This window comes from Papaver somniferum, chromosome 3, assembly GCF_003573695.1.
Source record: "Papaver somniferum cultivar HN1 chromosome 3, ASM357369v1, whole genome shotgun sequence".
Taxonomy (NCBI): Eukaryota; Viridiplantae; Streptophyta; class Magnoliopsida; order Ranunculales; family Papaveraceae; genus Papaver; species Papaver somniferum.
The window spans coordinates 65851501-65876524 of record NC_039360.1 but is presented as its reverse complement, the minus strand read 5'-3'; the positions used below and the strand labels follow the sequence as shown (position 1 = coordinate 65876524).

Below are 25024 nucleotides of genomic sequence, written 5' to 3'. Positions count from 1 at the left end.
CAGAGAAAAACTTCCATGGTACGTAATGTAGTACTTCAGATTGTAGATCTGCCATGCCATAAGCGATTAGAGCCTTGTCCAGAAGTCGTAGGACCATTTTCTAACCCAATTCATATTTGCACTTCGACAGTTAATATATTGGTGTGTAAAGCTAACTGGTTAGACGTACAGTTTTTCTTCTTAACTATCTTGAGAATTACAGAACTGTAACTAGCATTCCCTTGTCTATTGCTTCTTAACGAAAATAATATCGAGGAAAAAGATGCTCCGGGCTGACCAGGATCTTACGCGTCCTAAAACAGAAATTTTGAAAAATTCCTGCCGCCCGCTGCTAATTCCCAACTTAGTTCATTACACGTTCCACCATCGGTTTTATTAATAATCCTATGCGATTCAATTGAAGGCACCGTAAATTGAAGAAAATTTCAATCAGTTCTAGTCTTCTAGAGGCAGGGGGCTAGCCTGTCCACCACATTTCATAGGACAGCGCAAACCAAAAAAATACATTGACGTCATATTACTCTCTGCACGTTGGGCACTTAAGCATGTTTACAGACTAATATGATATTTTATGCCATGCAGTTGAAGCACTTAAGCAAATATCAACGAAGTTAAAGATTCCTTACTGGAAGAATATCGACCATACTTCTTGCAATAGAAGTGAAGATATAAATGAGACTATGAGTAACAATGGCGTGAGTAATGTTGTGTGCAACTGTTCTTACAACTCATCTACCATCTGCCATATCACGAATATGTAACGTACCTCTTCTCTAGACTTTTTACGATTCATTTACAATATTTTTCTATGATGATTAGGATTCTAGGCAATCAGAATATCCGCCTGTTCTAAATAAGATACCGCATAATAGTTACAATTTTGCATACCTCGCACTAACTGTGGAAGCGGGTGTTTTGTTTGGATAATGCAGTGAGCTGAAACGTCTCTACTTGAGTGGAGAATTACCTGATGAATTTGCAAATCTTCCCTACCTGCAAGAATTGTATGTGTTGCCTCTCTCTGTTTATGTCTCTTACCTGTTTGATAATATGCCCAAGCGATTTCGTTTGATCCTTTTTTGGTTAAACAGGGATTTAACTGTCAACTATCTCTATGGGTCTATTCCTAAGGCTTGGAAAACTCTTCCACTGGTCAATCTGTAAGTTATTCTTTATTCTACTGCAATTTTGAATGCCTTCCTATTTTATTTTTTTATTTTTGAAATAACACAAAAAAAAAAAAATCTTGTTAAATGCAGGTCTCTCTTGGCAAACAACGTTAAGGGAATGATTCCAAATGAAATTGCTGAGATTATTACGTTAGAATATTTGTAAGATACGCCAAATTCTTCTTTTTGGCTCATTACGAAATGTAAGAATTCACGATGATTCAGTTTTACTTGTACAATTGTTTGTTGCAGATTGTTGACAGATAATCAGCTTGAAGGACCCATTCCTCCAGAGCTTGGCAAGCTGACCAGATTGAAGGGATTGTAAGTTAGTTTTCTATTATTTGAATTTATTTATTCATATTTTTTTATTAGTTGCATAATCCAAATGGTATAGTTATAGAACTTGAGTCATGACTCATGTGTTATCTCAAGTAAATGATAGTCGATGACAAGGATGTCGGCAATATGCTAATGTTAGGGACCTCCACAAGTTGAAAAAACAATGCTGCCCTAACTGTAACTGATTTGGCATCTTTAATCTAATATACGATCAAGACATAGTGCTAAATGTGCTCCTCATTCAGCTAAAACATCATATAATTAGTACAATTTTTGGGTCATTTGGCAGTTTTCTAGTTGTATGGATAAAGATTTACTCATGCATTAATGAAAGGAAGTGATATTGTAAAGAGGAAGCATACGCTAAAACAAAACAATCATCGTCAACTCCATTTTGGTATTACCATACTAATACTGATTTGTTAGCGTTATTAGTGCTGAAACTTCGTTTGACCTTTAAGAGATATTTATTAAGAGGTGTTTTCTTACTCATGCAGAGCTCTCTCTGGGAACAATTTCACAGGAACTTTACCTGCAACCTTTGCTAATCTGAAGGACATGATAGATTTGTACGTGATGCTTATTTTTAGTTTTTCAGAAAAACCTTAACTCTGATACTATTTCTACCCAGATGGTTTTTGGCATCTAAATCAGTATATCTGTCGTCACTCATTTAGAATAAGCATTTTCTGGTTTTTTACTGTTTTCAGTAGGATAGCTGGGACTAATTTCTCTGGGAAAATACCTGATTTCATTGGGAATTGGACAAAATTACTTCGGCTGTGAGTATCATGCTCAAAGTTCCCTCTTCTAAAATTTCTTCAATCCTAATTTGATTGAACTTTCTGAGTAAATATGTTTCAAATCTTTTCAGAGATATGCGAGGCACATCAATGGAGGGGCCAATCCCTTCCACCATATTCCGCTTGAAGAACTTAACAACGCTGTTAGACCACCTTCCAATTTTACTAAAACACTTCTATTTATTGCATCCAAATTTAAGTGTTTTTCGTGTACTCGGTTATAAATTGGAAACAAGGTAGAATCGAGGTTCATATGTTTTTTATATATTGTTCCAGGAGAATTTCTGATTTAAAGGGACCAAACATGCCCTTCCCTGATTTGCGGGATATGAACAGTATGCAGCTACTGTGAGTTGAGTCATGATTATGATTCCCTGCAATTTGAAACTCTACAAGTATGCTTGTGAGTTTTGATTTTACTCACTAATGAAAATTATGTTTCATGTATGTACCACAGCGAGCTAAGAAATTGCTTGATTTATGGGTCGATTCCATCAAACATTGTAGAGATCATGCCTGGACTAAAGAAACTGTAAGTTGCCTTCAATGAATAATTGTGCATTAGAGCCTCTCCAGAAATTTGGTTGCTCTTTGTTGATTGTCTACATGATTTCGTTTACTTCTCTTGGTTAAAGGGATCAGTACTTGCTACGTAACCATCTCTATATATGAATTGCCAAGTGATCAACTTTAGTATATTCTTACAACCATCCCTTTGTGATTCCCTTACAACTAAAAATATTTGCTGCCGAAACTTCCGATGCTACTGCTTTCAATTTGCTGTCGAGGTTGCTCTAGTATGTCCATCTATGTTTAATGCTCTTACTAGTATGTGAAAAAGTTGGCTGTGCCCGTATTTAATAGACTAATTCTACTCAAGATGAGATTAATGGATGCCTTTTGTGAAGTGCATCTGTGATGGGCTGTTATGCTTTAATTTGATAATGATAATGTTGATCCGATTGTGTGTATACGTGCCTATATGGACGTTTATTTGCATGAATATACACATATATGTGGTCTATAGATAATATGTAGTTTTCCCTTGAACAGTGCAAACTCTCTCTCACGCAAGTGTATTATGTGCATATTCGCGTATAACCCCTATGGGTCCTCAAGCTATAGCTCTAGCTGTCCTCCATTTTACATTGTGTTTGACCATCTTGCTAGATGACATGAAATACTTCGATTAGCACCCCTTCGGCTAAATATCTCGAATTCTGGAAGGAATTATGTTAAGAAACTGTGAAACAAGTAGCCTAAATGAAACCAATCTCAAGGACACTGCTTTGATATTCAAAGTTAAGCTCTGGACAATCGAGAAAGGATTTGGTGACTTTTCTTTTTTCGTCGTAAGACCAAAAATATTTTTATTTTGGAAACAATTTTCTTTGTAATTACTTTTTATTCTTAACCTTTTCATTGCAGAGACTTGAGCTTCAATGGACTGACTGGTGACATTCAAAGCCTCCAAGAAATACCATCCCTACAAAACATGTAAGCGAATCAGCAGTTCAGAAATTGCAACGCGAAAACTTGTGTTATGAATTTTTTCGCGTACCCTCTAAATTCTGGTTATTTTGTATTCTTCTATTTTCATTAGTTTGATTATCATCATTTAAAAGATTAATGACGTACTTCTGGATATAGGTATCTCACTAACAACTCATTGACTGGACAGACACCAGCATGGATAACAAATGCTAAACGGAACTTGTATGTCTTACACGTTTAATTATTTTCCTTCCCATGCGAACCCTTAAGCTTTCTACAATTCATGAGCATGACTCTATTGTTGTTATTCTGCCTTGCAGTGACCTATCATACAACAATTTTACTGGGCCATCTCAATCAGGTTGCCAGGATTCAAACTTGTAAGTGTCACTTAACTTGTAAATTATCTTATTCCGTTTCTGTTTTCTTTTCTTTATTAAAATATATCTTAATCTTACTATCTCTGATTGCTAAACAGGAATAAAATCTCGAGTTATTCATCAGCAGAAGACCACTCGTAAGTTCTTTGAAACTTGGTTGCATCTTTCTCCACATAATAGTCTAAAACAGATGAACTAAACAAAAATCTCGTGTAGAGTTAGCTGGTGCTTGAAGAAGGATCTACCCTGCTTCACAAAATCCCAATGTAACTATCTTAGCTTTTTGGTTAAGCGAATCATAGTGTTTTATACGCGTAATAAGGCTTATAGTTCAATAGCAACCGATTCTCCATGAAACCATGTATGGAGATTTGATAACCATGACATTTGCAGATTATTCCTTTTTCATTAATTGTGGTGGCTTGGAGATGACTGTCGGAGGTGAGAAGTATGATGCAGATTTATCACCGATGGGACCATCATCATTCTTCTTTTACAATGACAATTGGGCTTGTAGTAATACAGGAGATTTTGTTGGATCCACCAGAGCTAACTATTTTACTCAAGCGAGTACGAACATGTCAGTGACAGGCTTATACTCGACAGCTCGTATTTCTCCTCTCTCACTTAAGTACTACGGCCTTTGCTTACGTCCGGGAAATTATAAAGTGAAGCTTCACTTTGCTGAAATAATGTTCCCAATTGACCAAACGGCTGACGGCATTGGAACACGGGTATTTGATGTATCAATCCAAGTGAGTGACTATATAACTGTGGTCCTCGGTGTTTGTAAAAGTAACACATCGTATACGTTTATCTGATTTATATGCGGTAAACTATTTTGACGTACCAATACTTCTCCTTCACCTTGTAGGGTAAAAAAGTATTGAAGGATTTTAATATTGAAGTAGCAGCAAAAGGTGTTGGGAAGAGTGTTATTAAAGAATATGATGTAGATGTTACAAATAGCACTCTTGAGATTCACTTATACTGGGCGGGGAAAGGAACTACTCTCATCCCCTCGGACATTGCATATGGACCTCTTATTTCAGCTATCGCAGTCACACCAAGTCAGTTGATCCATATAATTTTATTTTCTTGATTATATCTCTTATTTTCTTCTTCTTATTCATATCATGATATAATCTTTTTCCTTTTTGTTAGACTTCGATCCTAACAAGGGTCGCGTATCTGTTGGAATAATTGCTGGCGTTATAGCTGCTTCATGTTTTCTAATTTTATTGATTCTGGCAATTCTTTGGAAGAAAGGTTTCATTGGAAAAAATAATCTCGAGGACAAAGGTTAGTAAATGGAAACAAACAATCCTTTAATTCTTGTACATTGGGGGTGGTTAAGGAGACTTTACTTAACAGAAATAAGAAACGTTGAGCTTGAAAGATGATACAATCTGCAGTGAAACTCTTTCCAAACTTCTGGCACATTGATATTCTCTTGCTGCATTCTATCCAACATTGGGCTAAAATTGTATATGTACAATGATCTGTGATTCATACACAATTGATAAAAAAGTCATGCTGTATAATAAAATGGTAATACCCGGGCGACAAAACTCATGGGTCAGGTTTAGCATCTTTAGTTTCTAACAGTGTGAAAATATGTCTGATTGAATCTTGGGAATGAGTTTGTCGATGATTTCCAATCTCCTCACGGGTTTACTGTGAATTTAACATTTAGTTTCGTGGTCACTTGGCATGGTCTTGCTTTCATTACTTTACAGGTTCAAATATTTGTTGCTCATTTCCCTTTTTGACAGAACTTAAGGAGCTATTGCAGACGAGTTACTTCACTCTGAGAGAAATTAAAGCAGCAACCAGTAATTTTGATTCTGCAAATAAAATAGGTGAAGGTGGGTTTGGTCCGGTTTACAAGGTAACTTCGGGTTTCTTCTTGATATTTTGTTTTCTGATGTTGTCCAAGCATCATTTGATTCCGAGCCACTTCGATTGGGCATGACTTTCTTTATGCAAGTACATACTCCTAACCTTGATCTCTATTTGTTTACATTAGGGCGTTCGCCCAGATGGTTCAGTAATTGCTGTCAAGCAACTCTCTGCCAAGTCAATGCAAGGAAATCGCGAATTTGTAAATGAAATTAACATGATTTCTGCTATACAACACCGTAATCTTGTGAAACTTTTTGGCTGTTGTGTTGAAAGAAACCAGCTTTTGGTAATTTACGAATATATGGAAAATAATAGTCTTGCTCGTGCTCTATTTGGTAAACTCCACATCGCCTCAGTATTTAGCTTATTACGAGGTTCCATGAATCAGTTTTAGCAATTTAGATATCCATTTATTCAAGTCGACTGACTTAGCCTCCTAAAATTAATCAGAGATGTCATGGTTTTAGGTTGTGCAGATCAACGATTGAACTTAAACTGGCCAACAAGGCATGGGATTTGTTTGGACATAGCCAAAGGTTTAGCTTATCTTCATGAAGAATCAAGGCTCAAAATTGTGCACAGAGACATAAAGGCAACTAATGTTCTTCTTGATAAAGATTTTACTGCGAGGATATCTGATTTTGGTTTGGCTAAACTTGACGAGGAGGAGAAAACCCACATCAGCACACGTATAGCCGGAACTGTGTAAGTGAATCTGATTTTCCCACCTTCATTAGCCAGCATGTACTTAGGTAAGTATTTATATGGAAGCATGGTTATATCTGGAAAGAAGGATAGGTTGAAAGTCTAATATGATGCAATATTTTACTCAATTTTTGTTCACTTTTATCTCAAAAGGGTATGCATGACTCGTCTTATTCAAAACACACATAAAATTCTTTGCGAGCTCATCTTCATTCGATCACAGCTAGTTAACTCTTTAAGACCTCTAGCTCTTGGAAATTGTTATATAAGAAATCTAACTAATTACTAGTTATTGGACTTAGGCTCTTAGTTTGCTGAATTTGAGTTCATCAACTGTCTAAGTTGGTTGAAAATGATGAAATTTTGCCTTCTGCTTAAACCTAAGGTGTCTGCGTTTTCAAAATTATTTAACCATCTGCTATATGGGATTTAAAACTATGTGCAGATTACATGCAACTACATTTAGTATAAACTTCTTTGACGTGTCCATGGTAAATAACAGAGGAGGATTCTCTTTTTGGTCCATGATGTTAACGGTATCTATTGTGTTATTACTTTTAGAGGTTACATGGCCCCAGAATATGTAATGAGGGGTTGCTTGACTTACAAAGCAGACGTTTACAGCTTTGGAGTTGTTGCATTAGAGATAGTCAGTGGAAAGAGCAACTCAAGTTACATACCGAAGGACGAGTTCGTCAGCTGTCTTCTTGACTGGGTAAAGTAACCCAAATTAATGATCGACCTTCTTCAGTAGTTGGAATGCATGCGTAAATGTGCATGTGATAAACAGATTGTTGATTTTACTGGAAGAGTGTTCATGGAAACTAACTCTCCTTGGTACAACTGCAGGCTTATGTACTAAAAGAGGAAGGAAATCTGCTTGACCTCGTTGATCCCAGTCTCGAATCAAACTATTCATTGGAAGAAGTTTTGAGTATGTCAAACATAGCTCTGTTATGCACAAACCCATCTCCTAGTCTCAGACCATTAATGTCTACTGTTGTGAGCATGCTTGAAGGTCGAACTTCAGTCCCCGAATCACTTGCGAAAATACCAGTCCAAGAATCACGTGTTATAAGTGGTGGTCCAAGGGCTGATGACACGAGATCTTGGACATCTGGCGGAATCTCGTATGAGAACCAAACACAGATGTCAACCTTTTCTCGAGAGAGTGTTTTACTAGAAAGTAAATCATCAATGGAAGATCCATGGCAGTTCGATTCCACAGTGTCTTACCAAAGTAGAGATGAAGAAGAATAGCCACATAAAAGACACTCTTGAGTCTCCAAGTGCCTGAATTTTTCCTAATCTAATATACTCAGAACTCTTGTTAGTATTGGATATACTATGATGACCGTGGAAGCATTATTAGAAATAAAAGGTAGTTGTCATATCATTTGAAAGTACGGCCCTTCTTAAGAGCAAATCTGATAAGAAATTGCACTTCTTGACAACTGTATTTTTTGAAGGGTAGTTGTCTACCAGACAACTATATTTTTGAAGGACGAAATTGCACTTCTAGTATTCCGAAAGCAAAGTGGCGCCTTATATTATTTGCTAATTGGCGAGTTTCTTTAATGAACTCCGTTTCTTTGGCCTGTGATTATATATTTATATGGCTGAGAGAGCCACAACTCTTAGAAAATTACTCTTGGATGCTTTATCTTTTTAACTGCCCACTTGACTGCTTTCCTAGTGCAGAGCATACGGCTTGCTCTGCACTTTCTATATTGCATTGGTGGATTCGCATCTGGCTTCTCTGTAGATTTTGTAACAAAAAGAGGCAACAGTATTAATATTTTTAACAAATCAATTGATGGAGTATTGCAATCAATTAATTAACGTGAGTCCTCGGTTACTTGGTAAGTGAGTACTTATGTCATATTTACTCAAACTGGAACTTTGAATATTATATTATAGTTTAACTAGCTGGTAGGCTAGGCACATGAAGATATCTTTATCCTGGGAAGTAAAAATCCGTACTCGAGTCAATCTTATTTAGTGCTAGCTCCTTAGTAGGCTAGTACCTTCCCCTTACCGTACCAAATCACTCCTTCCATTCTCGTCTCTTTCTAAACGTCTGCTCCTCTTGTGTAGGAGTGGAGTAGTTGTTATTGAAAGCAGATACATGGATATGAAGCTAATATCTCATGTCATCTCAAACAAGCATTTCTCATTTCTAATTCTTCTGTCGTTTATTGTGTTGAACTGCTTGGAAGAATTCATCTCGGATGCTTATATTCTACCAGAAGATGAAGGTCAGTTAAATTCATACATACTTCCAAATGATCCAATTTTACTTAAGTGCCATTTTGTTTGTTGTTAAATATTCTTCAAAAATCGAAACTAGCCTTTGCTAAATGCTAATACACAGTAGTAAAAGCTAAACCTCCATAAATGTGTTCCTAACTTTAGAGAAAACCTTGTTCTTGACCACTGAAATTCACATTTAATCTAGTATACTAATCTCTGCGTCAGTAGTTAAGATCTTCATTTTATTGCACGGTATATATAGCTGAGAATCTTTCAAACAATCATAAATCTTCTATCGTTCATCAATCTAAGTTAGGATTAGGGCCGCTAAGAGCATCTCTATAATGGAATCAAGTCCGGTGAAAAGGATGCTGCCTGATTGCTAGGATCTTACGCATCCTCCAGAGAAGATCTGAAGTAGAAAGTGCATTTCCCATCGCCCACCACTGATTCTCGCATTATAAAAATGAGTAAATCCTATATGATCTGTACGTACGTACGTACGTGATATTGTAGCTATGTTCAGTCCCAATTGCAGGTGGTCTTCAGTATTTAATTTCCCAATTTTATTTGACTTATAATACAAAAATAGTAAGTGGACCACTTGACTAGTGACTTTGATCATAACTTGCGCTGTTCCCTTCTTTCTATTTCATTTCAAACGAAAATGATTCATACACAACGTTGTTGTGCCGGTACCGTGTGAGAGCCCCACCCCTATCCCAATACAGGGAGGGTGATCTTTCTGCCGTTGGATTTTCTCTCGGTGCACACAACGTTGTGTCCAGCGAAACCGCAATTCAGTTGAACATGCAGTCAGTTGAAACAACTACACTTAACTGGAGAATTACCCGACGAATTTGCAAATCTTCCTTATCTGCAAGAAATGTAAGTAACCCATCTCCCTCTCTTCTGTTTGATAATATGCCCCACTGAGTTTGGGCTCTGGCCAATTGACTAGTACCAATAAACACATAAATTTGTTCATTTGATTATTTTTGGTTAAAAAAACAGAGATTTAAATGTCAACTATCTCAGTGGGTCTATTCCTAAAGCTTGGAAAACTCTTCCACTGGTCAATCTGTAAGTAATTCTTTACTTTATTTGTTGCTTCGACAAATAAAAGAAGTTATTTGCGTCGAATTAAAAGTAAATAGTAATACATTGCTTTGTCATTTGCAGGGCTATGCTGGCAAATAACATTGGGGGATCAATTCCAAAAGAAATTGCTGAAATTGTTACTTTACAACATTTGTAAGATGCGGTAGATTCTTGTTTTTGGTTCATATCAAAATGTAACAGTTTCTGATGTTTTTTTTTTGTTGTTGTTGTTGTACTTGTACAATTGTCTATTGCAGGGTGTTGCAAGATAATCAGTTTGAAGGTCCCCTTCCTCCAGAGCTTGGCAAGCTTACCAGATTGACACAATTGTAAGATTATTATATGCGTTAAAAAAATTAAGCTTATTTACCCAAATAAGTCATCTGAAGTAAATGCTTGTCCTTGAGCAAGGGTGTTAGCATTATGCTAGGGAACAAGTGGAGCAAACAGTATGATCGAGACATAGTCTTAAATGTTCAGCACTTTCAGCTCTCACATAAAAGATAACATCCTTGTCGAATATATGTGATATTTGTAACTCCTATCAGTTAGGAGTCGCTGTATTATGTAAGAGTCAGTTATTCTATGTGCTTACAGGAATCAGTTTCTATTGTTGTGTCTGTAGTGTGTTGTACTTCATGTTCAAACAGTGAAATATATATAAAAGCCTAACAAATATTTGTGTTCTTAGTGTTCTAACAATCTTGAGTCCGGGATTTGGACCGTCTAGAATTTCCTTAGTGATATGGATAATGAAGACTTATGGATATAGTTATTATAGGAGCTGATTTTACAAGGCCTAGATAATAGAGCATATTATATGAAAACAATAAATCGCCAACATCATTTTGCATTATCATTATTGAAGATTTTTTTCGAAGGCTGATCATTATGTTGTTTTGATACCCATGCAGAGCTCTTTCTGGGAACAATTTCACTGGAGTTTTACCTGAAACATTTGCTAATCTGAAGAACATGGCAGATTTGTATGTGATGCTTTTATGAAAAAAACATTAACAATGATACTTGACATATATACCTGTCATTTTTACAGTAAGCAATTTTTGGTTTTGCTACTATTTGCAGCAGGATAGCTGGGACTAGTATCTCTGGGAAAATACCCGATTTCTTTGGGAATTGGACGCAACTTATTGACCTGTGAGTATCGGACTCAAAACTTCCCTCTAACGTTTCTCCATACCTTAATCAATTGAACATAAATTTGAAAAACCCACTTCATGACAATATCTAAAAGTTATTTATCTTTGCAGGGATATACGGGGTACATCAATGGAGGGGCCTATCCCTTCCACCATATTCCACCTGAAGAATTTAACAAAACTGTTAGACCACTTTGCTCTCTTGTCTACTGATTACTTCACAATTGCTCATAATACAAATTCCCCAATTTATAAGGCATCACATGAAGTAAAACTTTCTAACCCAAACCAGCTAGTATTAAACTTTCATATGCATTAGATATTTTGTTTCAGGAGGGTGTCAGACTTAAAGGGACAAAACACGCCCTTCCCAGATTTCCAGGATATGAATAGAATGTCCGAACTGTGAGTATAATCATATGGTTATGGCTCCCTGTATTGTCTTTCCCTACACTTGCCTGAATGTTTATTCGCTAACGAAAACTATGCATCATCGATGTACTACAGGGAACTGAGAAATTGCCTGATTAAAGGTTTAATCCCATCAAACATTGGAGAGATGATGCCTGGACTAACGAGACTGTAAGTTTCTTTTGATGAATGTTTGTGCAGTACTGTCGAATCAATCAAATAATCTTTTCCAGGTTTGGTTGCTCTTTTCTAATTGCCTGTATGGGTTTGCTTACTTCCTTTAGCTCAAGGGATTAAAATCTGAAGAGAGAGTTATGAACTGACAAGTAATCAACATTGGCATATATATTACATAAAAATAACCATTTTTACCTGAAACTAGAAATTTCAGTGCCATTTGTTTTCATCTGCTGTTAAGGTTGCTGTTGCGTATCCTTGTAATTCACATGCGCTAACTTATTCTGTGGAAATTTTGGCGGCTGCTTTAGCTTGAAAGTGATATACACACTTGAACAATTGAATGCACGAAATATGTGTACTTTATGGATGTTTCATTTGCACAGATGTCCTCATATATATGATTCATAGAGAATATCTTATCGTCCCTGAGGCCATGATAATTCCACTCAACTCCCACTTGTCCTGGCGCTAGATAAATTCTCTAAACCTCTCTCTGTTTCTCTCCCCTGCCCCTGTGCACCCTACACACTCCCCAGGGGCTTTATCTCGTGTTTTCAAGTGTAGGGCATGTTTGCTTATATGGCCTAACCCGTCTCTTCTATTTTTATGCTGATTTAGTTTTGCTCTAGGATTTGGTATACTTTTGACTTCATTCCCCCTGAGTGTAGACTATTTGAATATGTTGTTGAGTTTTCTAAGAATCGGACAACTGAAACAAAATTTGGTTTTAAAAGTTTGTTTTTGTTCTTCCATTGTTGGTATTCTAACGACATTTCTATGTAATTAATTAGTGTTTTTTTTTTCATAACCTTTTCCATTTAGAGACCTGAGCTTCAATATACTTACAGGGGACATTCATAGCCTACAAGAAATTCCAAATCTAAAACACCTGTAAGTAAAATAGCAATTCAACAACTATACCATCAAAACTTGTGCATGAATCATTATGTTTACATTGAAAGTTCTTATTGATTTGTTTTCATGTTATTACGGTTTCCACACTTATTACTACTCGGAGGATTAATATGAAGTATCGATTGGATATAGGTATCTCACCAACAACCAACTGACTGGACAAATCCCGCTATGGATAACAAACACTAAGCAGAACTTGTACGACTTAATTATGTATATATTTTTATTTTATTTTCTAATGCTAATCTTGGCTTTTCTCGACTTAATTTTGTTATTCTGTCTTGCAGTGACCTGTCATACAACAATTTTACTGGACCATCTCAGTCTGGTTGTCAGGATTCAAATTTGTGAGTTGTGGATTTTTAGAACATGTTTTTTTTTATTGTTCATATGATGGTCTTATTCTTATATGAACCTCACTTTGTCTGACTACCAACAGGAACAAAATATCGAGTTATACATCTGATGAGGACCGGTCGTAAGTTCCCTGAAAATTTGGCTGCATCTTTCAGCACATAATAATTTTAGCACTATATGAACTGAACAAAAATCTTATGTAGAATTGCTTGGTGCTTGAAAAAGGATCTACCCTGCGGCACAAAATCCAAATGTAAATATTTGAACTTTTCATTGAAGGTCATAGTTTTATATAACCAGATACTGACAGTTCAACAATGCCGGATTTTTTTGTGTATAACCATGTATGCGATTTGATGACCATGACATTTGCAGATTATTCCTTTTTCATTAATTGTGGTGGCTCGGAGATGGCTATTGGAGACAACAAGTATGACGCCGATGTATCACCAATGGGCCCGTCGTCATTTTACTCCTACAATGATAAATGGGCTTGCAGTACTACGGGGGATTTTATCGTACCCTTACTTAAAGGCAAACCTAACTATCTTACTCAAGCGAGTCCAAACATAACAGTTACAGGCTTATACATGACGGCTCGTATTTCACCACTCTCACTCAAGTACTATGGCATCTGTTTACATCCAGGAAATTATAAAGTGAAGCTTCACTTTGCTGAAATAATGTTCCCTATTGGCAAAACAGCTGCCGGCATTGGGACACGCTTATTCGATGTATCAATTCAAGTGAGTGACTGGACAAATGTTATCGTTTGAGATTCCTAAGACTACAGTACCGTGTACTTTTATCTGGATTGCTTCTTTTGGATTTTGGATGCAATTTTACTGGTTTTTGTCATAACGCATGTATGATTCTTTGCAGGGTAAAAGATATTTGAAGGATTTTAATATTGAAGAAGAAGCAAAAGGTGTTGGGAAGAGCATCATTAAAGAGTATGATGTTGATGTTACTAATAGCACTCTAGAGATTCACTTATACTGGGCGGGGAAAGGAACTAATTTCATTCCGTCTGACTTTGCTTACGGACCTCTTATTTCAGCTATAGCAGTCACACCAAGTGAGTTGATCCGTTCAGTTCACTTTTCTTCATTATATTACTTGATATTTTCTTCGTATTATTCTTTTTCATATTATGATATGTTCTCTTTCCATTTTGTTGTTCAGACTTTATCGGTCAAATTAAAGCCGACTCTGAACCTAACAGGGGTCACATATCAGTTGGAGTACTTGTCGGCACTGTAGCTGCTTCATGTGTTCTAATCTTATTGATTCTGGCAATTCTTTGGAAGAAAGGTTGCCTTGGGAAAAAGAACAAAGGTTAGTAAAGTAACTTTCCTAATTCTTGGGCGTCGGTGGGTGGTTAAGGAGACCCTATCGAACAGGAAAACATACTTTGATCTCGAAAGAGAACACATTATACAATTAAACTCTCTTAAAAGACCCTGGCTCATTCATATTGGTTTGGCCTGGGCGTTACCTCCACAATTGGAGCAAATTGAAATATTTACAATAATTTGTGTTTTGTACTAAGTTGACTTTCATCAACAAAAGTCATGGTGTGTGATAAAATGGTAATGCCCAGCGGATTTTAGTTTTCCTACTCCTGAACAATAAGTGTCTTTCAATAGGAATCACCTGGTGTTTCTTGCGGTAAGAAAATAATGTGCGAACGAGTTTCTCAACATCTTTATTTTTTGTCACATGGCAAGGTCTAGCTTATAATGCTTTCCAAGTCAAAATATATGTTGCTCATTTTCGCTCTTCGCAGAACTTAGAGAGCTATCACAGAGAGGTGGCTTTACTTTACGAGAAATTGAAACCGCAACCTGGAATTTTGCATATAAAATTGGTGAAGGTGGGTTTGGTCCGGTTTACAAGGTAATTTGTGTTCTTATTGGTGTTTTGTTTTCGTTGTAGCTTAAATTGCTTAATCATCATTTAAAATTTCGAACCATTTTATTAGTTCGGGGTGACTTTCTATCTTATGTACTTCTAAACTCGGTCTCTATTTGGTTACATCAGGGCCAACTGCCAGATGGATCACAAATTGCTGTCAAGCAACTCTCTGCCATGTCAAATCAAGGCAGCCGCGAATTCGTGAATGAAATTGGCATTATTTCTGGTTTACAGCACCCTAATCTCGTGAAGCTTTTCGGTTGTTGTGTTGAAGAAAACCAGCTTCTGGTAATTTATGAATATATGGAAAACAATAGTCTTGCCCGTGCTCTATATGGTAATCACCACCTTGCCTCAATGTTTAGCTTATTACAAGACTCATGAATCAGTAGTATCAGTTTTGGTGTCCGTTTATTCAAGTCAACGTTTTTAGCCTTCTAAAAATAGTCAGAGGTCATTGTTTTAGGTAAAGCAGGGGAACGACTGAACTTGAACTGGCCTACAAGGCTTAGGATTTGTTCGGACATTGCCGAAGGTTTAGCTTATCTTCATGAAGAATCAAGGCTGAAAATTGTGCACAGAGACATAAAGGCAACTAATGTTCTCCTGGATAAGTATTTTACTGCAAGGATATCTGATTTTGGTTTAGCTAAACTTGATGTGGAGGAGAACACCCACATCAGCACACGTGTAGCAGGAACACTGTGAGTAAATTTGATTTCTTCCCATCTTCATTTTCCAGCATGTACTTTAGTGATTTCAGACATGGCCAAAGCGGCTATAACTGGAGAATAGGATAGGTTTTTTGCAGATATGGTGTTTTTACATTATCGGAAGTCTAATATGGTGCAATATGTTTCACACTTTCAATTCCCTTTTATCATTTCAAAGGGTATAGCAAGATAGATTTTACTTTAAAACACATAAAACTCTTGATAAGCTCACCCTCTTCCTTCACAAACACTAGCTAGTTGTTACTATCTTGGAAACGTGTTATATAACAATTTCTAACTATTTGGAATTGCACTTGTTCTTTAGGTTATAATTTTCGGTATGCAGTAATTTTTCGAAAATAAATTAATTGGTATGCAGTATAGTAGTTCAACAATTGTCTAATTGAGTTTCGAAGTGATAATTTATTTTCCTTTTATGTCTAAAACTCAGCTTTATGAGTATTCAACCGACTTATGTTTCCGCTATGTGTGCTGTAAAATATAATTTACATGGAATTCCACCAAGTATAAACATCTGCTTCGACGTCCACAAAAATTATAGAGCAGAATTGCCCTTTTTCCCACGATATTGACCTTAATGTTACTTGCAGAGGTTACATGGCTCCAGAATATGCAATCAGTGGTCACTTGACTTACAAGGCAGACATTTACAGCTTCGGAGTTGTTGTGTTAGAGATTGTCAGTGGAAAGAAGAACACAAAATACAGGCCAAATGATGAGTGCACCTGTCTTCTTGACTGGGTAAAGTAATTATTAACCTTATAATTTTACTACTCCATCTATTACAATGCATGTATATTTGTTCCATGCCTTTTCTCACTGGAACATAACTTATTTGTTCCACACCTTTTGCTCCTTGGATCAGCTCTAAACAATTCAATTTACTTTATTAGTCAATTCGGTTAGGAGACCTAAAGGAGTTAAAAAGGTTGTATACTTGTAATCGTGTTCTCTGTGCAATGCATGTGACTATGTGAGGGACAGAGGGAGTCAGGGCTTGCATCAGAGTCCAAACTAAACCTTGTGAGGATACTTTTGTGGTCTCATCCTAAATGCAAAAGAATGAAATATATCAGATAATCACCAGTGGAGCTTACAAAGATTTGACAACACATACATTTGAATTACCAATATTGCTTCTTGAATAGTTGGAAGACATGTATATATTCATATTCATGATGAACACATTTGGTTTTATGGGGAAAAAAAAGAGACCATGACAGCTAACTTTCTTCTTGTGTTAACTGCAGGCAAATGTACTAAAAGAGCAAGGACGTCTCCTGGATCTGATTGACCCCATTCTGGAGTCCAACTATTCAAAGAGCGAAGTTTTGAGAGTGCTAAATATAGGTATCTTATGCACTAACCCATCTGCTGTTCTTAGACCAAAGATGTCTACCGTTGTGGCCATGCTCGATGGTCGACTGCCGGTCCGAGAATCATGTGTGGTGCGTGGTCCGAGGACAGACAATTCGAGGTCCAGTGCCTCTGAAGGAACCTCTTATGATAGCCGAACACATACATCAACCTCTTCTCGAGGGAGTACTCTACTAGAGATGAGTAATTCATCAGTGGAGGATCCAAGGCAGGTTACACTTTCGACTTACTACAGTATGAAAAAAGAAGAGGAAGAAGAAATTAGAGAACACTCAAGCGGCTAAAGATCTCGTTTAAATATTTATTCATTTAAACAGGTATAAGGGGGGAGATTATCCCCATAAAACAACAATCATAGGCTTGTATTGTGAAGATTTTTAGGAAATGTCCCCATTTATTTTTAGAAAATATTAATAACGTGTTTCATTTTTTCCTCTTTGGAATCAAACACCAAAATACTGATTACCATCTATCATAATTTCTGTAGGTAGTTGAACCATGTGCATTTTGGTTAATCTCAAAGCTAAAGACGCAATAACTAAACAAAACATACTGTATTCCATTAACATTAGTGAGCAGAAGAGAGAAATGTTGAAGCATCAGACAAACTGTCCTTGCTGGCTCCGTCTATATTCCAGGGCCTTTTTTTTTTGTCCCGGAACTCTGTATTGGGCGCAGCTCTCCGAAAGGGGCATGGAAACCACTCCCCCTTACATAATGACCCGAATACCATATGTATTTGTAGTGTGAACTACATATTAATTCTCCCCCTCTTTTTAATAAAATTGGCAAAGGTACAAGAACTATATATGTATTTGTAGTGTGAACTACATATTAATTCTCCCCCTTTTTTTCAATAAAATTGGCAAAGGTACAAGAACGGGATCATAATGGAATTTCCGTAAGAGACATTTCATGACTAAAAAGAAAGAACACACATCATCTTATTTAGATGCAATCATATAGCCGAAGCTAATAGCATTCATCAAGGAGTTTAAAGATATAAGATAACCTCTCTAAAATTCCACAACCGCACACCCCTCAAGATATGACCATGAAGCACAAGTTCAAAAGAACTCTCCCCCATTTGATGTCATTCCCGAAAGAACAACAAGAGCGACCTTAATTTCAAAAAAAAAGAAGGATTTTATTTGACACCAAAAACCATAAGAATGATTTTTTTTATATCCAAAAACTCAATCAAATTAATCACGAGTAAAACCCGTGACTAATTTAATTGGTATACACAATCAAATTAAACACAAAAAGTGATCAATTCAGTTGTTTGTGCTCAACATAAGAAAACTCATGGAGACACAAAAATACTCAACTAGATTAATTACAAGAGAACCTATAATTAATCTAATTGGAATACACAACCAAACTAATTACGAAAGTAATCAATTTAATTGTCAATTGTTTTGCTCGACATAAGAAAACTTACGGAGCAATAACTAAATAACCAAACAAGATGATTAATTTAGTTCAAAATGCTCAACATAAAGTACCTTACGGAACAAATAACAAAACTAATAAAAAATAATCAACTTGGTTGTATCGTGCTCAACATAAGACACAAGGGTGAAATCTAAGAAGATGATGACACTACAGTGATCCAAAAGAGCTATATCAAAGACGTCGATCGGTGATATCAAAAAATATGTTGATAGTTTTGTCAACCTTTGCCCATCAACTAGATTCGTAGAGGAGGTGAGCACAAAATATTTATTTGAATGTCCATAGTCACCCATAGAGTCAAGGTGTATGTTAACATTTTTATATAAACCCCTCCATATTTTTCACAAAAACTTTGGAAGCTTAGGCATCACACTAATTTTAATTTGTGAGTTTTGCAATGGTCCTGGATTGGTTCTCTGAGTGGTAGAGGGAGAGAAAGGTTTGGGAAGCAAAGGCTTAGCAGTTCTAAATTATTTCCTGACATTAACTGAAGATGGGTTAAAAGAGTTCGGAGTGAAGAAGAGATGAACAAGAAATGTGACGCGATCCATAATAGAAGAGAGAAGCAAAATAATGAAAAAAATAGGTATGCCAGGGCTTGAGGAATTGGAGAAAATGAAGGAAAGATTCGCAGAATGTTCCTGTGGTTGGTTTAATGGAAAGAAAGGAGGAGTAGGTAGAATGGCTTAGAAGACATATGTGCAGGGAATTGTAGAATCGACTAAGAAGAAGGAAGTGGTAGAATCGGTTGAGATTGACTTAGAGAATGTAGCTTAGAGGTGAGGATTTGCAGGTAGGGTTAAGGTTTTCAAAGATGAAAGAAAATATTTGATAAAATTTGTCTCTTTTTAACATGGTTACAGTATCATCAATGACGCAAGCAAGCTTGAACCATATAAAGTCATTGCCAGCCTTTATGAAAAATGATCTCGTCTCAGAGATGTGGTTAGCAAACGAGCATAGAACATGATGGAAAAGTCCAGCGTTATATTTTGTTTGCTTCACAATGAACCAGCGCGTTGAATAGTCACCATTCCAAAGAACCTTCTCATGAAGATTCAAAGCTTCAAACAAGACAACTGTGAGCTGCCTACAGAGGATACTAGAGAAAGTTACAACAACTGGATGATTTCCACTTTTTTCAATAATAGTTAGCATTTTAACTCGATTATATCTCCTGAACCACACTTCAAAGCGTTTTCACTCGATTTTAATATTGAAAGCGCAATTTATCAGTAGATACAAGATCGATTAACATTTTTATTTCCATCTTGTGAAGAATTTAGGGTTACTTCATCAAGAGTTTCTCTGATCTACATATCTTCTTTCAGAAGCACTGGATTCCCCATTTTCTCAGATATCAAGTATGGATGGAACCGAGATGGACTTTGGTATTGGGGATAACAGTTGATTCAACAATGAAATTGGTCAATTTGGCTAGTTTTTCTTAGGGGGGTTGGACCCAGTTATGGGATGCAAATTTTCAACGACTCCACTCAGAAGTCACCTCTCATCTCATGCTAATATAATATACGCCTTATCAATTTTTACCATGTTCAGTGGATTGAACTTGTATTTACCCACATTTTTCATTTCCAAACCATATTATTGAAAGGCTTAGAAAGCAACTCCAAAACCAGAAATTTTGAAGGGGTTGCAAGAGGATTATTTTGTATAGGTAGTGGGATAAGGGTTGTCTTAGCATATAGTAAATGATTAAGTTAACCTTGAATAAATTGCATTACCATATCACCCCTTCAACCATGCTGTTAACTTATATCGATTAATAACTTTATTTTATTTTATTTTGACAGAAATCGATTAACAACTTTTAGTATCATTTTTTTTGTTGAAAAAAATCGATCTATAACTTTTTTTTCTTTTGGAAGAATAAACCCATGACTTATCTATGGCTCGGTCAATCCATCTACGACTAGTATATATCAACCTATGCCTATGAAGTATTTATCTACGACTAGGAAATGTATTTTTCTTTCTAATTGAAGAACATACCCGTATCACCCTTCAACCATGTTGTTAACTTATGTCGGTTAATAACTTTATTTTATTTTATTTTATTTTGACAAAAATCGATTAACAACTTTTATTATCATTTTTTTTTGTTGAAAAAAATCGATCTATAACTTTTTTTTGTTTGGAAGAACAAACCCATGACCTATCTATGGCTTGGTGGATCCATCTACGACTAGTATATATCACACGAAGTGTGAACCGATTCGTTGTATTGTCTCGACTCAGTCCATAAACAATCACTTTCGGAGAAAGGACTTATTGGTGAAAAAGTTTTAGATTGAGGTATATTTGGGTACCCTCGTCTTTTCAATCCTCTTGACAAGCGGTGAGAGTCATAATCGTTGTGTCCTACAATGGTTGGTGATGAGGAAAAATCTATGTGCAAAGAGTGGCTTGCAGAAAGAAACAAGTACGTGAGTAATCTAGGATTCATATGGGAGAAGATATAATTCATGATGTTCGTCATGGTTCTTATCTAAAGTCGAAGAAACCATGGTGGTGGAGGTTTATGGAAGAGGTAAACTCATCGTAATCTGTCTTATTGTTTCTAAGTTGTTTATCGTTAATGGGTTATGTAACTACTTCATTATATGATGTGTATCGATGTAATAACTTGTTATGATACTGAAAGATTCTCGAGGTGGTTTTGGCCATGGATGCGTATCCTACAAAAGGTAGGTGAATCACGTAATCTTTTTTTTTTGTCGTGTGTGACTGTTTATTATCGTATATTAATTATATAATCGTGTTAATATTATCAATCACGCTAATCTGGAGATGTAAGAGTAAATTATTCAATCTAAGTTATCTAAAGTAGGATATTTCATGGAATTGACTTCTAAGGAAACATGCTGGTTCGAGATGAAAGTAACCTCGGTTTCTCGACATTTTTTTTTTGAACATTGTGAAAAGGAGATGATACGAAATACGCTACCAACTTTTTCGTTTGGCGACATGTATGGACAAAACCTAATGAAATTACAAGTAGATCTAAAGAAAATATCCTTGAACAATATGTGTATATGTATAAGGTTTTTATCTTTCTCTTCCATAACCAAAATGTTTAGACTTAAAAATCCGTGAACCTGATTGTGTGGAAGAGTTCTTGGATGATATCAAAAACAAATATCCAATTTCAATCTAGTCGTATCCAAATCAAGAGGATCCGAAATCTAGAAAATATGAAACTTGCAATCTATCTTTCAAGATACAAATTCAACATGCCTTATTTTTTTATCTCAATTAATAAGGACTTAACTTAACTAGATTGATTAAGTACTACTTATGTTATTCCTATTATAAAGACAAAACAATATGATACGGAAAAGGCAAAACACAAGACACTAAAAATTTTCTTAACGGGGAAAACTGCACCTGCAGAAAAACATCGGGACCTAGTCCAGATATGAACACCAAACTGTATTAAACCGCTAAAGATAGTAGCTGTTAGAACGTTGTTCGGTCGAACTCGCAAGTTTTGTTATCTCAAGCTTGTTGTCAAATTTAGTTGATCAAAATTATATCTTGATTTCTAGTCTACTTAATCCAATTTCGGACTAGGATTGGAAGTGTATAGTTGAGTATTAGAAATCACCGAACACCGTCGGAGATTGAAGACTGGAGATTGTATGCCTATGAAGTATTTATCTACGACTAGGAAATGCATTTTTTCTTTCTAATTGAAGAACATACCCATCTACAGCTTGGTCGAATGCATTTACGGCTAGGAAATATCTATCTACATCTAGAATATGTGTTTGTCTTCATAATTGAAGAAAAAAAAAATCCATATACGACTTGATTAATTCATCCATGGTTAGAAAATGTGTTTGTTCTTCGTAACTAAAAAACAAACCCAGAACGGCTATGCCGGATTTATTTACATCTAGGGTATGTGTTTGTTCTTCACGGTTGAAACACAAACTTTTATCTACATCTAGGATATGTATTTCAACCTAATGTAAGAAACCAACTTTTTAAACAGTTGCATACTCGCTTTCCCAATAACTTTTAACCTTTCATGTATCGATAAACGGTAAATAGGGTTCATGGACTTTTTTAACATTTCTATTATATATCTACTATCACTGCATATGATAATGTGTCTGTTTGAGAATCCTCTTGCAACGGTTCTTTCACATCCATAGTATTGACCTTCAAGTTCGTGGTGTTGTGCACTCACGGTTACTGCTGAATCAATACCAGCAGCTACTAAGACTCTAAGAGGTTAATCTCTTAAATTGAAAGCATATGTGGCACTACCAGTGTACTTGTTAAACGCTCTATCGCAAAAAAACTTCAATGAACCAGCGGATGGAGCCCGAACACGCACTTGAGAAAGAAAAGAAGAGAGACTTTTTAGGTACTTTTGCAATACTCAGTAGTTTTCTTTTCAATCTTTTTAATTTATTGTAAAAGAAGAAAAAAAACTTAAATAAACTTAATTTAACAAACTTATAAACCAAATCTTTAATCTTTCTTTTTACGTAATTTCAAAAAAACTTATAAACAAAATATTTAATCTTATATTTTACCTGATATCACTTTACCAAATCTTTTTAAATAAATTTAAACTGTTAAAAGATGTACTTATTTTCTTAGAAAACTTATATACCTGATAGGGGTGGTGATGTCCAATTTGTATCTTCCATAACTCTCGAGTCACAAGAGGAGAAATAGATGCATGGATCGAGTAAAGATATCTAAACATGGTATCCATCTGTAAAAGAAAAAACATTACCACATTAGTACTTTAAAAAAAAATAGAGGATCCTAAAAGCAAACAAAAACCGGAGGACTAGTGTTTTTCAAAATAAAAATCATCGTAAAAACGAACAAAAACAGAGGATTGTTGTGTTTCAAAGCAGAAACACACACATACATATCAAGGAGCTTACTTGATTTCTTGATATCTAAAGGATCTTACTCAGTTTTTTTAGAAGGAGAATTATGGCTCATTTTGTTTACTTGATATTTAAAGGAGCTTACTCAGTTTGTTTTAGATGAGGAATCATGGCTCATATTATTTAGTTATTTTGTTTATTCGGTATCTAAAGACATCAATTTCCAAGATTATACAGAAACCCATCAAATCCAGGTTTTAGTTATCTTCGGTTAACATATGTCATTCGTCTTAGAAGCCAATGTGACGAAGTTCTGGATATTAGTGAACCAAACACTCCTAATGCACTATTAAATGAGATATATCTTCAGTTTTTTTTGAGTTTTTTTTGAGTTTTTTTTCTTTTTTTTGAGGAAGAGGTGTTTGAGGTAATTAATCACATGTCTTTAGATATCAATTAAACAAAATGAGCCATGATTCCCCTTCTAAAACAAACTAAGTGGGCTTTTTTTGATATCAACTAAACAAAATGAGCCATAATTCCCCGTTTAAAACAGACTGGGTAAGCTCCTTTAGATATCAAGAAATCAAGTAAGCTCCTTTATCACGTAAGCTCCTTGTTCTATGTTTGTGCTTCTATTTTGAAACACAACAATCCTCTGTTTTTGTTTGTTTTTACGATGGTTTCTATTTTGAAAAACACCAATCCTCTATTTGTCTTTTTTGTTGTTGTTTTTTTATGAAATACTAATGTGGTAATATTTATTCTTTTATAGATGGATACTCTGTTTAGACACAATAACAATAACTTTCCAGAAGTGTATCCAGGACATCAATTTCCAAGATTATACAGAAACCCAGCAAATCCAGGTTTTAGTTATCTTCGGTTAACATATGTCGCTCGTTATAGAAGTCAATGTGACGAAGTTCTAATATCTTTACTAATGCACTATTAAGTAAACGATATCTTTACTCGATCTATGCATATCTTCCTCCTCTTGTGACTCAAGATTTATGGAAGATACAAACTGGATATCACCACCGGACCCCTATCAAGTATAAGTTTTTTAAGGAAATACATACCCCTTTTAACGGTTTAAGTTTATTTAAAAAGATTTAGTAAAGTGAAATTAGGTAAAAACAAAAAATTAAAGATTTGGTTTATAAGTTTCTTAAATTAAGTTTATTTAAGTTTTTTTCTTTTACATAACATTATAAAGATTGAAAAGAAAAACTAATGAGTATTGCAAAAGTCCCTAAAAAGTTTCTTTTCTTTCTCAGGTACATGTACTCGGGCACCACTTGTTGGTTCATTGAAGTTGTTATATGATGAATCATTTAACAAGTACACTGGTAATGCTACATGAAAAGACGAGGGTACCTAAATACACCACAATCGTTTTGTTTCAACCTATAAGTCCGATACCAAGTGTAATCGTCTATGGAAAAAGTCGAGACAATACGACAACTTGATATTCACTTGATAA

At 35.6% G+C, this 25024-nt stretch overlaps 1 protein-coding gene across 1 annotated transcript; it reads left to right on the top strand.

Annotated features, from left to right (window-relative positions):
* The first annotated feature begins 276 nt into the window (after window positions 1-276).
* Window positions 277-17681, top strand: LOC113359531. The gene is made up of 47 exons (XM_026603146.1): window positions 277-757; window positions 933-1004; window positions 1092-1160; window positions 1260-1331; window positions 1422-1493; window positions 2009-2080; window positions 2222-2293; window positions 2386-2457; window positions 2591-2662; window positions 2772-2846; window positions 3743-3811; window positions 3965-4030; window positions 4129-4188; window positions 4287-4325; window positions 4405-4454; window positions 4582-4943; window positions 5063-5258; window positions 5353-5490; window positions 5964-6079; window positions 6218-6428; window positions 6561-6798; window positions 7360-7513; window positions 7648-8057; window positions 8495-8587; window positions 8896-9056; window positions 9861-9939; window positions 10066-10134; window positions 10234-10305; window positions 10410-10481; window positions 11067-11138; window positions 11239-11310; window positions 11424-11495; window positions 11646-11717; window positions 11820-11894; window positions 12726-12794; window positions 12951-13016; window positions 13106-13165; window positions 13258-13296; window positions 13379-13428; window positions 13551-13921; window positions 14058-14253; window positions 14361-14513; window positions 14965-15074; window positions 15219-15429; window positions 15559-15796; window positions 16417-16567; window positions 17077-17681. Exons 1-47 carry the CDS (start codon window positions 681-683, stop codon window positions 17485-17487), a joined length of 5868 nt encoding a protein of 1955 aa, XP_026458931.1. The 5' UTR covers window positions 277-680; the 3' UTR covers window positions 17488-17681.
* Window positions 17682-25024: the final 7343 nt, after the last annotated feature.